The 17,972-nt window shown below is 40.1% G+C and overlaps 1 protein-coding gene across 2 annotated transcripts in view; it reads left to right on the forward strand.

Annotated features, from left to right (window-relative positions):
- Positions 1–17,972, forward strand: part of astn2 (astrotactin 2) — a gene marked incomplete at both ends in the record, with an annotated part of 239,834 nt that overhangs the window by 67,419 nt on the left and 154,443 nt on the right. For both annotated transcript variants that reach the window (XM_083983273.1, XM_083983274.1), the window contains one exon: positions 6,561–6,993. In XM_083983273.1, the coding sequence (XP_083839399.1) occupies positions 6,561–6,993 (433 nt within the window). The remainder of the gene's footprint in view (positions 1–6,560; positions 6,994–17,972) is intronic.

Genomic DNA, 17,972 nt, shown 5'->3' on the forward strand with positions numbered 1-17,972 from the left:
TGTTTTGAATGGAAGAGAAAACAAAATTACCATGCATTATGCTCACATTTCATAATGATATTGATTTTTTCTTCTCTCCCCCAGCCTGAAACTGCATTGGGAGGTTTTATCTTTATGCAGAGGTTCATGAAATACATGAAATGTAAGAATAATGTAAAGCATCACAGTAAATTTGTCCCTGTGGCCACATGATCTGGTATTTTCAAAAACTGTAAATGTCTTTATTTCCTCTCATAACTGAGACTTTTATAGCTTTCTCCAATGTTCAAAAATCCATTCTCTATTTTCTGATTACCACGGGTCGTGGTTCCTCTACATCAAACAAAAAGTATAAACCTTCTGTTGTTCTTCCCTCTATATAATTTAAAGATGATGGCTAAACTAAGGTAATAGTTTAATCTTAAGCTGCCTGTATTACTGTATATCTGTTGGGGGAAAAAAGGTTAGCAAAAGTGTTGAATAATTCAGTGCTGATGTTTGTTGCCAAATTCTGCATCCAATCTGTAAAAGAATGAGGATGAGAGGTAAGTGAGAAGGGATGAAATGGCAGCAAGTGAGCCTTGGCACAGGAACATGAAAGGAAGGAGGCAACATGATCCAGAGGGAAAGGGGGGGAAGGAAAGGTAAAAAAGCAGGGACGACAGAAAAAAAATATGGGGAATTTACAGGAGCGAGCTAATGGGGGGAGGGTGGCGACAGAAGAACAAAAGGTAAAAAAAAAGACAAGAAGGACATGCAGAATGATTATGAGGGAAATGGGGAACATTATTGGAAAAGAGAAAGGCGTGGTAAGGAAAATAATCACGAAGTAAAGTAAACCTGGAGAAAAGAGTGGAATTATGGGGCTTCCAGCCACTCTCCTCCCCGTGAAGTCACTTAGGACTAAAGCAGCAGGGATTTGTAGGATCTGAAGATGAACAGAAAACCCATTTTCCCTCATGGCTACATCTGCCACTGTGAATTTATATGGCTGTTGTATTGAAGAGTGGAAGAAAGATGTGATCAAACATGAAGGGGAATGGAGACTGAGAGACACGGCAATAATCGAGAGGGAGACGGAGAACAAAAAGTGAGGATGGTGAAAAGTGTGCGGAGGAAAACATGAGAGAATGTGGGGAAAGGGATTTGGGGGAAATGAATTAGGAAGACGGAGAGATAAACTCTTAAGGGCACTGATGTGACAGAGTCGCAGCTAAATTAAGAGGGCATTGAAAAGACAAACACAGACGTGCGACGTGTATTGCTTTTCAGTGGGAGTGATTGCACTTTGTGATTTTTAGGCCTAACCGCAAGTGTACTTGAGCCTCGTGGTAAAGAGTTTAGGTTTGAATGCAAGGAGGGTAATTAAGTTGTTTTGTTTTTTTTGCACTTGTTGAAATTTCCATGACAAATTGACAATTTCTTCTTTATTCTTAGTGACAATCAACTGATGTGTTACAGCAGCAGTGAAATAGACATCACTTAGCTGCAGAAAATATTTCTTCTGATGTCTCGTCTGTTCAAAGGGAGACTGTTTGAAACGGAGATTACAACAGCTTGTGCCTTTTCTTCGCAGTTTTACATCACCATTTTTCAGTGGCACCGCGGAGGCACGCAATGTCACTCCATTATCACTCTGCTGCTAAAATGAAACATAAGCCTTCATATGTTTTTGCTATTCTTCAGGAGGAATTAATGTAGAAGTTCGGGGCTGAGGGGAGTTTGCGGGAGTGCATTTCTGCAAGGCTGCCATCCTATAGGAGATTAATGAACAAGTTTGTCCGTGGCACTACTCGTCTCTGTGCCGCCTCTCCTCTCAGCATACTGTGATTTATGGACACCCAGCAGTGCATGAGTTATAATTTGAAAGGGGTTTGTTTTTCCTCATGAAGATGGAATTTTAAATGTTGTGATGAATGACCCCTTGTGGTTTTTATTTATTATTCTGTCGTGATTTAGTGTGTGTGTGTGTGTCTGTGTGTATGCATTCACTGTAGCCGAAGTTTTGTGCATGTATGTGTATGTGCTCGCAAAAAGTGCTGATGCCGCATTTTTCGGCTTGACAACCACAAATACATCATCCCCCGGGTTGCCATTTCTTTCAGAGTCGAACGCCACGTCTCACCTATCGGATGCCATTGTGAAAAATCAAAGGAGAAGTCACGCCCTCCCTTTCTTTTTCTCCATTCCCTCTTTGTACATGGATTTACTTTATCCTCTATTCACAGCATGCATGCCAAGGTGTTTGATGTTTCAGTGATGGCGAGATACTGTATTGAATGAACCTGAACCTTGAACATGGATAAAATGTGATGCTCCTTGATGAGTTTACAGGAGCATAGTAAAGGCTTCGCTGAGAGAGAAAGGGCAAAACAGGAGAACAGCTCTGGCGCATTGCTGTGTGTGAAACTCTGAAGAAAGCAGCATGGAGGCAGCGGTGCTACAAATGAAAGAATTTCTGCTTGGCTGCTGTCTGAAAATGTGTTGTGAGACTTAACATAAGGAACGGGCACAGTAGAAAGAACTCTTGACATCTAGTATGTGTACAGTTTGTTAATCAAACTACAAGTCATTGAAATATTGTCAAGAGGTCGTGACTCAACTTCATGGTCACTTTTGAGGTTGTGCTCCATCACAGGGGTTCCCAAATTGTTCAGCCCGCTACCAACAAAGTAACGGTGCCATTGACTGACGAAGCCCACTATCCCCGGTGGTGACACACACACAAAGCCCACGCACTAATTGACGTATCCAAACACGGACATAATGACACAAAGGAACAGAGCAGCCTTGATTTTACAGTATAGCTAGATGAAGAAAAGCCAAATACCTCAGTCAGAAGCAATCTATAGGCATCTAAAGATAAGGGAGGAAAATCTATTTGCATGGTTTTATTTTCAATTTTAACTAATTGTATCTTTTTAACAATTACAGCTGAAATTCAGTATTTAAAATCATTTTCAAATGTTATTTGATTTCTGAAAATCATCTTGCGACCCCACTCTCAGTGCCTCACCTCCCCCCGGGGGGGTCCCGACCCCCACTTTGGGATCCCCTGCTCTATCATATAATTGTACAGATTTGCATCATATCACGTGCACCACTGGTTTATTGTGGTATATCTTATGTGCCCATCTATGTAAACGAGTCCAGATGCTGACTTTATGTGTGACTGCAGTGAATGCACCATAAGCTAACAAAGTGCTGATTTTGAGCATGCAAAAGAAGAATGCAAAATGCTGCACAGCAATATCACTGTGTGTTTGTGTGTGCGTGTGTGAGTGTGTGTCCATATCCTTCCTACCTTCTAATTACTTGCTCATGTCATCATTGCTACTGGGATGCCCTACGATTAATTTGTCTTTCCTCCTCTTTCAGAATATTTTCACAAATACTTTTAATCTTCATCAACTTCCGTCGTCTTCTAAAGCTGGGAAAAAGTCACTTGAAAGAAAGGACCTAAACTATAACTTATAGTTATTTTGATCTACTGGAAATGAACAATATTGATAGTATTAACGTTAAAGCAGAAGTGAGTGATCCGGTCGTTTTCGCTAATGCTGCGTTCCAGGCAGGCTTTTGAAATCGTAAATTACAGCTTCAAGTCACAACTTACGACTTTGTAGCGTTTCAGGCAACCCACTCGTGTTTTTCCGACCTGTTTTACCGGTGAAAGTCACTATAACGGCCACTCGTAACTTCCGACCGGTGAACTCGTACCAGATCGAACTGGTACCACTTCACGGTCGGAAAAATACGAGTTTCCTTGAACGCACCATAACAGTCCTCGTCGCTACGTCACCACATTCACGGCGTTCCTTGGCTGCACACACAGCCCTGCATGCCGTTCTCTCTCCTCATTGGATAAAAACTGTAGGATACGATAAATGTTTTCTCTTCGGCTCAGAGCAGAGCAGAGGGACTGAGAGACCCGTGTTTCAGTCCAAACACTCTATGTAAGTGATTGCTGTCGGAAGATATAACTATTTAAGACTTATATTAACACAAATATATCACTCACTTCTGCTTTAAATAACAATGTTAATTGATATTTAAGTTAGTCACCACCCTCTTTTGGAGGTAGCAAGTTAATTGATCTGGTCTCAATGATTTAGAATACATGTATTTAATCTACTGTAATTAGGAATTTGATTAATCATAACAAATGGGAACAAGTGAAATTATTAACATATAAATCCATCAGCAATGTGATTACAGAAGGTTTACCATACTAATAAAGTGACAAAAGCCTTGAGGAAATATGGCAGAAGCTGATTTTAACACACCATTCACACACATAACCAAGAGCAGTTATTGTTTCAGTATAACAGGGTTTTATTATCTTTCAGCAATTATTAACACACAGCAAATACAGCTCAGATGTAACAGTAAACACCGCTGTAAGACTTAACTGATGGTGCAACTGTCTGAGTATGCAAGTGTGTTTGTGTGTGGTAACATGGGAAGGTGACGTAATGGTGAACTTGGTCCAAACCTGACCAAAAAAAGGGTCATGTTGGAGGAGCACACAGTGTTTGTTGGTGTGAGAGAATAGAAAAGAAGATGGTGGGATCAGATCCAGAGCAATGTGGTTGTGTGGAGTTGAAGAACTGGTAAAAAGAGTGGAAAAACAACCACTGCATCCTTCTGTATGTGTATGTGTGGTTTGTATATCAGAAGAGGTCAGAACTCCAGCAGCTTTTGCAGTAAGTCGACCGGCCTTATTGACAGACCAACGCATTTTGGCTTGTGGCTTTCAGCAGGGTCATCCCATGTTTGTATATCAGAGGAGCAGAGAGGGAGAGAACAAATGGATAGATGCATGTAAATCTCAACTGAGTAAAGCTGCTTCTGAAGCGGGTCTGAGTGACCAGTCAGATCAGTCAACAAGCTTCACACAGCTTCACTAAATAAAGCTTTCACAAATACATGCAGCATCAAGTAAACTAGCAGTGCTCAAACATAAAACATAGCATCAACAAACAGGCAGCGCAAACATCAAATACAGCATGAAACAGTATCAAATAGCACAGGATTTGGCTTCAGAAGCACCAACCAAATCTACCCAGACATCCTCAGTCTCATATGAGGAGGATCTCTCCTGTTACATGAGTAAAAGTGGATGTGATCCCCCAGAGTTTCCACAGTCTAGTCTGGAGCGCAGGGTGGGTTCATCCTGTGTCTTATGCTCGCCAGTGAAGACACGTCTCTGCTTTACAGCTGGAGCGATGAAACAGAACGGAAGAGTTTGTCGATGTTGAGAGAATAGAGTAAAAGGACGCTTTAATCCTTCAAAATAAAATCAACTGCTGTCTTGGAGTGTAAAATGTAAACTGATTGTCCCCAGAACTTACTGGAGCAAACTAAGTTAAAGGGACATTTCAACATTGTTGGTTTATTTGTTGGTGCAAGCTGTTTTTAAATCGACGGAGCAGAGACGCGAGCTGCACAGTATTTCCACCTTTCCTTCATCAAACTACACAATCCAACAACTCCAAAACACTCGTGGACAAGTTGTGACCTGCACATTCACCATGCTATGAAATTAAAATGTATAATTAAGTAATATTACAACACATGAAGCAAATACTCATGTAGATTCGTTTTCGCATTTGCCTCGAAAACAACTCTCATAATGTTCCATTATTATTTCATAGCGTGATGAATGTGCAAGTCACAACTTGTCCACAAGAGTGTTTTGGAGTTGTCGGATTGTGTATTTTATGAGTTTGATAAGGGAAACGTGGAAATACCCTGCAGCTTGCGTCTCTGCTCCACAGGTCTAAAAACAGCTTGCACTGACAATTAAAAATAATGAACCTACTCCTAAAACAATAGGGATTATCGCAATATTTCCAAAATGTTGAAATATCCCTTTAATATTACTCTAACGTGGTCTCTCTTTTGGTCAAGAAAAAGGAGGGAAGACTCTTTCAAGAAACACACAGTGATGAAGATCTCCTGAATCTGTTTGTCAGTTTTTATGTTAGGATGACCTCATCAGCTGTAGTTCCCACTTAGCCAATTGTTGTTGAAAACGGCATCCGTGGGTGAGATTCTTACCCAGGTGTGAAAATGTGAAGGATCATAGGAAACTGGGTTCAGTGGCTCTCTTTTGTCTGTGGAACAAAGGAACATTCATTTTCTCCTCCTTATTTGAGCCAGTTTAGACCATAGAACCAACCCCTCATTCATAACTCTGCTGTAAACTGGTTTATATTACACAGCAGACCAGTTGGTATTTTATGAAGGGTCTAGAGACTGTATATGCATTTAACATAGCTTGTTAAGTTTTACTCACTAAATAAATTGCTGTATATTTGATGTACTTGGACTATAGCTTAGGCACAAATTAGTTATTGTAGCTGTATTTTGCTAAAAGAACTCGCACATCCAAGTGCTGATTGCAAAACCTCCATTGACTGCTAATTCCAAATGGTGCTAATTGGCATTCGACTGGCAATGGAGCAGTGATTTTAATTGTTACTGTTGGAGGTAAAATCCTTGTTTACGCTGTTTGTATTGAGTCTTTTTCTCTTACAGTCTCCCTATTTTTTTTATCCTCTTCTGCTTTTATCCAGGGAGGCCTCATCGCCCTCCTGCTCCTGATCCTCCTCTTCACCCTTGTGTTGTACACCCGCCACCGATGGTGCAAGCGTCGTCGCATACCCCAGAAGAGCGCCAGCACTGAGGCCACTCACGAGATCCATTACATCCCCTCGGTCCTGCTGGGGCCACAGGGCCGCGACAGCTACCGGGGCACCCGCAACGCTCACCAGCACGGCAGCTCCGTCATCGGTATGCCCATCCGCGAGACCCCCATCCTCGATGACTACGACTGTGATGAGGATGACCAGGGCGGGCATTCGCTCAACTCCACACCCAACCAGCTCCACAACAAGCTGAATGATGGAAAAGTGCATGACGACTATGGAGTAAACATTGGCATCGGAGGACACACAGACATGATGTGCAAGGACGAGGACATGCTTAAGCATAACTTTGACAAACGAGGTAGGTTTGTTAGATTTCCCTTGAAAAACCATTTATTATGGAAATTCCAACACCATACAGTATATATGATGGAGATTAATTATGCAATAGCTGTAAGATAAATGGCATGATGCTGGTTGTCTCTTAAACATGCAACAACAACAAAAAAAACCCGAAAAACTAATTTGAGTTGTCACAGAAAATCTGTTGTGCTCAGTGGTAGCTGTCCTGCTTTTGCAAGCATGATTTGTACATCCGTGGAGGCTCTCAGTGCCAGCTCCCCAGATGGCCCAGCCTGGACAGTTCACTTTGGCTCTTGCCAGCCCACCCATGTTCTTGATAGCACAGCATGTCCAGCTTACATTTTGTAAAAAAAATAAGCAGTTTTGTATGACTCACATCATCGTTTCACACTGGCGACGAGGAGACTTCCTGTATTCCATAAGGCTTTGAGTTGGCATTGGATTGACCACTGAATATACTTGTATTAAGTACAATTTCTACAATCTTTCATAGCCATCGGGCCCTTTACAGCTGCCATAGACACTGACTCTACAAGCAATGTAATGCAGTGTCATATTATGTAATGTAAAATGTAAAGATCCAGTGACAGAAGCCATCAAACTAGTTAATTAGATGCTGACTGTGTAGGAGAGAGGCTTCTTGACCCTCACTGAACATAGTCAGGTGTCTTCAAGGGAAAAAAAAAAACTCTACCTTGCCATTAGTAATAAAACCAGCAACTTGCGGTGATTTGTCTGCAGTAAGGATCTCAAGCTTTGTAGAAGCATTAGTTGGTATCATATCCTGTTGAACCTGGGGTGCTCTCCTGCAAAGCTGGACTTAAATAATTGAAAGGTGCTGACGGAGTTGGAGGGTGCCCTGGTTATTCATGTCACAGTGAATTATGCATGGAGTTTGTGGAAAAGCTCTCTTGCTCCTATTGTATTTATCACTCTCCATAACTGCATTTACACAAGCTGTTAACAGCAGTATGTGCTTCTCAAACTGGAAAATAGGCAAATAAATCTGATTAATGCTTTGTTCAAATTTTTCATTTCATAGTATTAACATTATTTCATTTTGTCCTGAGTACATTGCAGATCTGTGTTTTAGATGGTGATAGGAAGGCTTTACTTGCAGCTCTGCGGCAGAGAAAACCAATTATGTTTAACTTTCATTTTATTAACATTCACCCCATATTTGAAAGGAGGATAAAGCATACTGTATGAGGACACATGCAGTATGTACCATGTTTAAACAAATGTTAACATTGGCTCATAGTCTCTGACCCTTATCATATAGCTGGTAATGATCCTAAAAATCAAACGCCCGATTTCAATTTTACAGTAGAATCTACTTTCTTGTCATGATAATTTTCACATTCTTTGAATTTTGTCATTCAAATGTTCAAACCAATTCAACAAAAATATGTTTAAAAAAAAAAAAAATCAATTTTAAGTGGCCACCAGCCTTATTTACACAGATGTTATGAGTGTTTTTTTTTTGTCAACTGCAAAATTGAAAATGTTTTGGCTAACACAGACAAAAAAAAAAAAAAAAATATTTGTCTTCTCATAATTAGGATGCACTTACATGTATTGGTTGCACGAGGCTGTGCCTGTTGGCATGCTGTTTTATCCTTTTATTTATTCCACTGTAACCAGACCAGAAAAAAAAAAGAAAAACAGAAAATTGTTGCAGAATAGAGGTTAATTTCTGTTCCCTTCCCCAGTGGAGAGGCAGAATGGTGGGATTAGACACTGGGGGGAAAGAGAAGTGATGCAGAGGGCAGAGAGGTCACAGCTCCTACAGCGCAAGCCTGTCTCTTTGGCTAACGACCAAATATATGTCTTTGTTACAACAGAACAAGAAAGCGCTAATTGTCCCCAAATGGCAATAAGTAGTGAGCCAAGTAAACAGGATGTAAGCAGCAACATGTAGCTCAAACGCCCACACACTTCGCAACAACACAAACAGCATTGGATGGAACATTGAGTAAACTGACATACTGTATGAGTCATATGTAAAATAAAATTTATCAAATTTTACTCTTCTTTTTACAAAATTAAGACAAAATAAATTCAGGTTAAGTCAATTTCTGGATATGGCATGCCACATACATCCAAAAACAGTATGTACAGTCTTTCACCCTCTCACACTGATGCTGATAGTGCTAGCTGTGGCTGTAGTGCATTGCAAAAGGCACATTTAGTCGGCACTATAGCAAAGCCAAAGTGACTGTGACAATTACAACAAGGCTTCTGTGAGGTGCCTACATGTTTATTGTCAAGAAATTCCAAATCTGAATGAAGTTCCCTCTTTGCTGTGCTCTTTTCTATTTGACATTGAAAAGCAGATTTCACCTTTACTCATGAATATCTTCATATTCATTTTTGAGGTCAAATAAATACAGTGCAGGTAATATCAAACCCAATTCAAGGTATTACACCAGGACTCTGTATGAAAATCACTAATATCCCAATATTTTTCTTTTTTTTTTAAATAAAGTAATTGACAAATCCTTCTATTTACCCCCAAAACATCTGGCATTTTCCAATACATGGCACACAAACCATTTAATGTGACGCTTATGCCTATCCATCTGTACTCTGCATAGAGTGGTGACATTTGAATACAAGGACGATTAACTTCTGCCCCACCTGTCCTGTGCTGCTTGGCATCCCAAAACTCTCCAAATACCACTCATCCTTTATCCGTCTGTCCTTGCTGACAGATAACCCCTTTCAACTAAACTCAATAGTATTATCCCCAGGGATTATGGATATGCCTCACAGGGTTGTGCATGGCATTGGCTTTTGTTACACAGACAACCAAACAAATGAGGCCTGTCAATCTCATTATTTAGCACGATTCCCACGGCTGTGGGAATGCATTGGGCAGCAGGACTGTAAATCAGCTGTATAATGGAGGGCTGGGAATTTAGTTCTGTGACGAGCGCTCAGGGACCGGTTATCAGACAGCAATCATTTTACATACCTGTCTTGTGGTTCGAATGTAGCTCTGATATGTAGGTCGATCTGTCATTACAGTTTTAACTTGTATCTGTTCCTCATCTAACATCAACCTGTCCTACTATCACTAAAATCTTACTGGTATTATGTGTTCTATAGAGATTTACTTTGGGTGTAAAATTGTGAGTGTATCAACACAGTCATTTCACAGAGAAATACACACAGTCCATACTATGAAATTGTACTCAGGATCGGGACTTCCATAACTTTATGATGTCACAACAAACCAGGCTCTGAGCCTCACTTCTGATTGGCTGACCAACCTGTCATTAATTGAGCTTCAGACAGAACCTGAGCGATGAGATTTAAAACTTCACTGAGATGGTTTTGGTAGCACAAATATACTGTACCTTTTTATGGATATCAACACCATAACAGTGTAAAATATAGGACCTTTTAAGCTAACAACAATGTAATAAATCGTGAGCTTGGTGTCTTTGAGATAAAAAAAAAAGGAACATCTCAACTGCAGCATTTATGTGCCTGCGAGGAGCTGTGGACACATAAAGCAGATAGCACTACTTTCCTCAAATATTGGTCTATATTTCTTTGAGAACATATAAAAATGGAGAAAAACAAGTGTGACATCTTAATCGCAGGTCAAAACCGATTATAAACTCTGGTGTAAAACTGTGGACTCAGCAGATAAATAGAATAACTACTGGCACCTTGTTGCTGTTGTTGCTACGTTACCTGTTCTATGGCCTGTAAAAGTAATTTTTAGGTAGCAAAAAGAATGAAGCACTCTCAGTAACAGAGTCTAGAGGAGTGGTAATTATTTGGTTCCTTTTGTCTTGTAGCTATAAAATGTTTTGAACTTAAGACGCTTTCTCTCCTTGAAGTATTGTCACCTTTATCTTATTGAATCAAGATAAGTGCAATGCTTTCCACAGCTCACGTGCCTGTTGTACAGCTCCGACTACACTCGCAAATTATGGGACCATATTGCCTCTATTTTAGTGTGTTGTCAGCTGCAATTTCTATCTTGTATAACTACAGCAAATAACATCTAATGTGGGCAATAATCATACATAGCATTTGGTCACATCAACCCACTGGCCATCTGCCTTCTTGTTTCTGTCAGTTGTTTTCTTTGATCAAGAAAAAAATGAAACCTGATGGATATATCAAAAACTAACTCACTGAAAATTCAAAATGTTGCAAATGGCCAATACAGATCTGTAATGCAGTTTTGTTTATGTGTCCAAAAAACAAAAAGCAAAACATTTAGTAGAGCTGTTCACATTTGAATGAAAATGTATAACTACACATACAACAAGATCTTAATTTGTAATTCTAAAAAGAGAGCAATTCATGGCAGAGCCAGAGATTGTATGTAGATTGTTTGTTTTTGTGGAGTGGAGCCACAGCTAATGGCAGCTCAGCTAATGGCAGAAGGTGATATACAGCTAATGTTGCTAATGCGTTGTTCTGGATGGTCAACAGCATCCTCCCTCTGGGATGAAATGGCCCCAGGCATCAGGCTCAGTGTGTGTGTCTGCAGGACAAAAGCCAAAGAGATTGTATTGTGGTTTATTAGTGTCCACTGTAAAAAGGGACATAATTTCTTCCTGGCTTCCATTCTTTGATTGGTCCCTGGCTGCAGCGTGTGAATAGTTGCTCTGAAATTTGTCCATTTATACCCTGCCTTTATATATACATAAAGCGGAATATGTTTTTCAGGCATGACACAACTGATAATTCACACCATTGCTTTGTCAACATGAAGCACTGTTGAAGCCACTGAACTAATCTTCACAATAACAAAAAAACTAAACAAAAAAAATCCATCCAATACCCATGAATTGCTCTCCTCAACCCCTTCTATGACCTTGACATAACCACTGACAATACAGTAATGTTTTCATTTTCTCCTTCACTGTTAATTACTTATAGGAAGCATAATTCAAGGTCACATTATTCTTTGATTGAATACTCTACTAACTGAAAGAGCAAACTAATTAAGGCTGTATGTGCTAATTCTACGCTGTAGTCGGAAGGTCTGTGCAGTCTGTTGCACTTTTAATATAAATAAGTGAGCATTTGCTGCCTGATGCACAATGCTGGAAGTGAGACTTTACAATTTAGCTGTATTAGGTTTGGTGGTCGGCACTCTAAGTGATGTTCCTCTCCTGAGCAGCTCTTGCTGGAGAGTTAAATTGACTAATGCAACAAATGGCCAATGACATTATTACATTATTGTGATGGTTTGTCTATTATCAATGAGCATCATGCTATGGTAGGTAATGGGGGGGATAACAAACTTTGCACATAAATTAAACTTTCTACTGGTTAAGCGTGTCACTGTTGCGAAAGGCTGTCCTGTTGTGCCTCTTATTCCTCTCAATGAAATTATGTTGTTTGTAAAGACTACTGAATGCAATTACTGGGTATTTATTTTCTATGGTTAACACAGACAAAGCCCTGGGCACCATATGTAACCCACTGAGAATCTTCTGAAAGATACTTAGATTCTACAGCTTTGAGGAAATAAATGTGTAACTAAATATTGCTTAAAAATAAACAAAAGAGAGATGCCGAGTTTCACAAAGATCCCTAGCTACTACCGTGGAGTTTTAAATTCCCCACCCCACCCCCAGTGGAGCCACTCTGCACTACAAGCAGAACAAAAAAGCTCACTTTTCCCTCCAGACCCCCAGTACTACAGTACACTGATTCTGCATAGGGTTTGTTTCTTCTTCCTCATTTGTCTACAGCTGAAGCACAGGAGAGGGAAGAGTTGAGTAAACAATGTAGTGTTGCAGAAGTTCAGCAGATTAAACAAGTAAAGCAGAGGTGTGATTTAGCCAGTCGACAGCAATTCCTTTTTCTTTTTTTTTTAGTCTGAGTCTTAATTACTGGCCTTGGGGAAAGCAAGGTCATTGTGCGGATGAATCATCTGATTATCTAGCTGTGTGTGTTTTTGTAGTCATGACCATGGGGAAAATGTGGCCAAAAAAATGTCAGACTATTTTAGATTTACAGTGGTAATGATCTCCACAGTGCAAGTCTAAAATCTTTCATTGTGGGAGATTTACTCACAAGAGAAATTAAGCAGCTTTTAATAAAAAAAAACTAAACAAAACCAAACAAAAAACTACTGTATCTTCATCCACATGACCATTGTCATTACCGAGTTTATTAAGTGTTTACTGAGCTCTAATTGAACTCATGACTGGAGAGTAATAATCCAGTGTCAAGCTCTAGATCGCTAATGTGACATCATTGATGAGAAATCGCTGCCAGCTTGGCACACTCGAGCTAGCTCAGGGTAATGTTTTGATTAATACTGAATCAGGCTTGTCATCCTTCCCCATGATAAATAGATGGGAGTTAATTACAAAGACTTCCCCATTCTTCTTTTTGCCCTACCCCGGGAAAAGCAGTAAAGCTGTGTGTTGTCAATGAGGGCAATTAAGTAAGATGAATAAGAAGATTTAAAGATACACACACACAGCATATGTACTGTACAAGCTTGCACAAATATCAATGCATGACCATGGCCAAGCATGTCGGCTGCATGCTAAAAGATAAACAAAGACAATAAAGTGGAGGAATGTGAACTGAACTGACAGTTTCTTTTAAGCAATACATCATAAAATTCTGGTCCCTCTTGCCCACTCCAGTGTGAAAACAGCCAGTGTCAGTTTCATCAATCATAGCCACTGCAATCTCTAGTGCATTGTGTTTGTCAGGAAGTTTCTAAGGAGCACAAAATGAGCAAACTCCTCCATGCACAGTACGACAGCTTATGAGATCGTTTAAAGCCAAAAGGACGTGAATCAAATATGGGCAGTGGCGACCGGGAAGTCCAGGTATAGCAACTCGCTGAAAAATTAAGCTATAGTAATCTGAAACCTCTGAGGCCTTTTGTCAGGGGCACGCTGAAAATAAATAAATGAATGAATAAGACATGTCTGTAGAAATGGGCTCGTAAGCACCAAGGCCACGCCGGATCAATGTGGGTCGATCACATACCAACTCATGCTCCATCTTTATGAGGTTGTTTTGAAATGTGGTTTGGCCTGCTCACCCACATGTAGTGGTCAAAATATCCTTCAATTCCTCGGTGCCAGTACCCAGTAAGTAAAAAGGCTTTTTAAAAAGGCTCTTAGCTCATTAAAGTGATTATGCTTCTTATTCGAACTGTTCACACAGACAAGTATCTTTTGAATATTTGAATGTGCTTACTTCAGGGAAGAAAACAGAATAAACCAAAAGAAAGCATCTAATAAAAAAAGCAGACTAATAGGCGTCACAGTTTCATGCTTGGATCCTTTTTTTTAAATAATTTATACTGTGTCTTTAATTATAACTAAAAGAGAAGGAATGGAGATCAAACAATGAGCTTTGTTTGCGGTTGATATTGAGTTTGTTTTTGACCAAAATAAAGTTAGAACATGAGAAAATTGCAAAATATCAAGACACTGATCCATTTACCAACAAATAATAACTTTAGAACACATCTTGTTATTTCATCATAAAGCCACCAGACAGTCTGTCCCATTCATGCACAGGGTAATGTTATCTTTGCGCACCGCGACTTCAGAAGACGGCCACTCTTGATGGCGAGCACAGCTAAAATGAACTACTCTGGTACTGTTGTACTCCAAGCCTGTGTTCTACTTGTGCATTGTAAGGCAAATATGTTTTAGCCACCATTCAACTGAATAACCATCTTAGAGCCCCTGTTGTTCTCCCCTGTCTGCATTTGGTCAATATGCAATTGTAGGAGAAAAAATACCGTTGCTTGCGGCGTATTAAATTAACTGGATTGTTTCTGGGTGTGATAAATTATCGCAGGGTGTGATAAATTGGCACCCTATCGTAATTATATTTGTATAATGCCTTTTCTGCTTCATTTCCCCTCCTACATGTGCCGGAAATTCCTCAGTGACACTCTGGCGAGATCTGCAAATAATTCTTAATATTACCAGTTAGTTGTCTATGGAATCTGTTAAAAGTTTTCCCCATAATTATACATCCTATATGTCTTGTTCCCTACTGTCATTGATAATATTATGATAAAATCACAATCATAGATATTTGAATGGTCTTGATCTGACTTCCTTCTTCCACACTTACATTCGTAATTCTTTCTGGAACAGACTGACTCTGACAGTAATAGAACTCTGTGGAACTCAGGTAGTGGAAGTTCTGATAAAAAAATAAAGAGTCTCTGGGACACATTTTGTCCTCTAACAGTATGTTGCAATCTTTCCATGTGGTCTCAAAAGTTAAGAAAAATCAAAGACTGTCTTCCACAAACCCCCTGTAGACAGATGGGCAGAAGATACCACTGAAGATGCTGTGGAGGATGTCAGGAATCAATCCCACTTGTCTGTCGAGTCCAGTGGGGTCACCTTGCCCATGATGTTCAAAGTTTCAAGAAGCTGCACAGACACAGAGACAAAAAAGACCAGAGAAGGAACAGAAGCACAGTGATTTGACCAAAATCACTAGCCTACTAAGTATGCGGAAGCTAAGCCTTTTAGAGATGTAACAGCTAAGCAGTTACAGTCCTGCTCTGAGTATAGACAGGATGTCCTCACTGACCAGATCCCCATTTTTGAAACTGTGTAGGTACACTCTCCAAAGCACCTCAGGATCTAAACAGAGAGAGAGAAAAAAAACACTTCTTACACTCAATTAAATGTTGAGGGAAAGAAATGCTTGGGAAGTGTTTGTTGCAAAGTGAGGGATTCCCCTGAGGACTGTGGAGTGAGTTCATTAGGTCAGTGGCCCTCTGGAGGAAATGTACTCACTCTCCTCACACGAGTATGATGCTCATGTCCATCATCACACCAAAGATCAGTGATAACCATGTGATATGAGACATTGCTTTGGATATTGGTGAAATGGTCAAAAAACCAAGGCGTCAAGAGCATCAACAGCAGCTCAAACATTTGGCTGCCATGCCTAAAAAAATGGCGCTTATGCTCAGTGTCACAAGTTCTTCCTCTTTGAGAGTGTTGTTTTGATTTCCAAGCAGCATATTGAGAGACTATTTTTTCCTGCCTTGTTCTCTAAGATGACACTTGAAACATGCCCTACGACTCATCTTGGGAAGGGTTGAACGCTAGTCAAAGGATGCCACTCACTGTGAAAGATCTAATTTTTCCATCACTTTTTTTTTTATTTTATCTGCCTCTTTTTTCTGCTGCTCAGCATACTTCAAAGGTATGCATGTGTGTGAGAGAAAGTGTCTTTGCATGCATTTTTATTCCGCATGTCATCTTTGCTCCCTGAATCTTTTACGACTGCACTGGGCCAAATACAAAGTCACCTAAGTCATATATATTTAATAGGTCTTAATAAAGAATCATGCCTTTTTTTGCAGTGCATCTTGAACTGTGACACTCTGAAAGAGATTGTTTGAAAGTTGTTATCATGATTTACGCACTGTCTCCAGCTACTACTCTGCCTTCCACAGTCTGCTTGAAAAAACATTGCTCACAGGTTTTACAGTTTTACAGGCGTTTCCGCCCAGAAATAGGCTGCATGTCACAGTGGTATTGTTACTTATTAAAAATTCACGCACAGAATAATTTGCCTGTGCATTTTTGAGTCACTGTCTTGCAGCTCCACAGCAGTTTAAATGTATTTAAAACATGCTTATACTGCATGTTGGAATCTGTTCTTAGATCCTCAGGACCTGGGCTCATTTGTGATCATCAGTCAGAAGCTTCAGTCTGTCTGGAGCAGTTGGAGGTCAGAGCTTGGCCTGTAATGTTCAGGTGGCGGTGCACGGGGAGACACATCCATATTTTATTCTGGCCCATGGCAAGAGCCATGCTATAGATAGCACTTTATTCTTGCTCGTCTGCAAACAGCAGAGGCCTTAAAATATACAAGGGCAGGCAAAAGTGAGCGGAAAGAAGTGTCTGACTAAAGATGGGACACTACATGCTTTTTACCAGCTGGGTATGACAAGTTATAAGACAGTAAATGTTAAAATCCCACAAAATAAAAAACAGAGAGATGAGAGAAAAGCAGAGTTTTTTTCTCTGTATTCCAAGTCTTGTACTGTAGATGTCTTGAAATCTTTTCAGTTGACAATGTATTGTATTCTGACTCTGCAATCATCACAGGAGAAAAAGAAACAGTGAAACATACAATGTATCCCATTTTGGCCCAGCGTCCATCTCTTTCATTTCCTGTCACATGTTTTTGAAGTTTATCAACCCCAGCTCAGTCACACTGTTCTTCCACCATGACTAAGACTGTGGTAATGTCTTCAACTCTTTTTCTGAATATGACATCATAGATTTGTTGACTCTATAAGTCAAAAGCCCACATAGTGAATGGAGATCAGCCATATTGCTGAACTGCTTCAGGATTTCACAATCCTTTTTTCCCCTCTGTATCAACATCCTTTGACTAATTTGTCATTTTCTCCTTCATGTTTATTTTGTTCTTTTGCTCTTAATGCATGCTGATTCTCATGCTTCCCATTTGTAGTTTTCCTCCTTTTGATCACTTTCTCCTCCCCATTGTTCAATTCCCATCCATCTTCTTTTCATATTTTCAGCTAATGTTCCTTTTTCTCTCTATATTTATCCCAGTTCTCTTATCTGCATCTCTTCCCTATCGTCTCCTTTTTCTTTCCTTCTGCACCCCTGGCGTCCCATTGTCTAACCCTCTCTTCCTCACACCTCTCCGACCTCATCTATTCCCCCCTCAGCCACTCTCCATTCATGTTTGAATCCCTTGTTTTCTCTGACACGTTTGTCTTTTTCTTTGTATCTGTCTAACCTCTTACACTCTTCTCATGTACCTGTCACACTTCCAGAGGCATTGCTGTCAAAGCTTTTCCAGAAAGCTGGACTGGGCCGCTCCTATTGGAACAATGGCAAATTTAATAAATCACAGAGGGAATCAGATATGGGGTGAACTCCCCCATTTCCTCTCAATTGATCTCTCTGCACTCATTTGCTCCCCAAACCGTGACGGGAATGAGAGAAA

This window comes from Trachurus trachurus (assembly GCF_905171665.1).
Source record: "Trachurus trachurus genome assembly, chromosome: 12".
Lineage (NCBI taxonomy): Eukaryota > Metazoa > Chordata > Actinopteri > Carangiformes > Carangidae > Trachurus > Trachurus trachurus.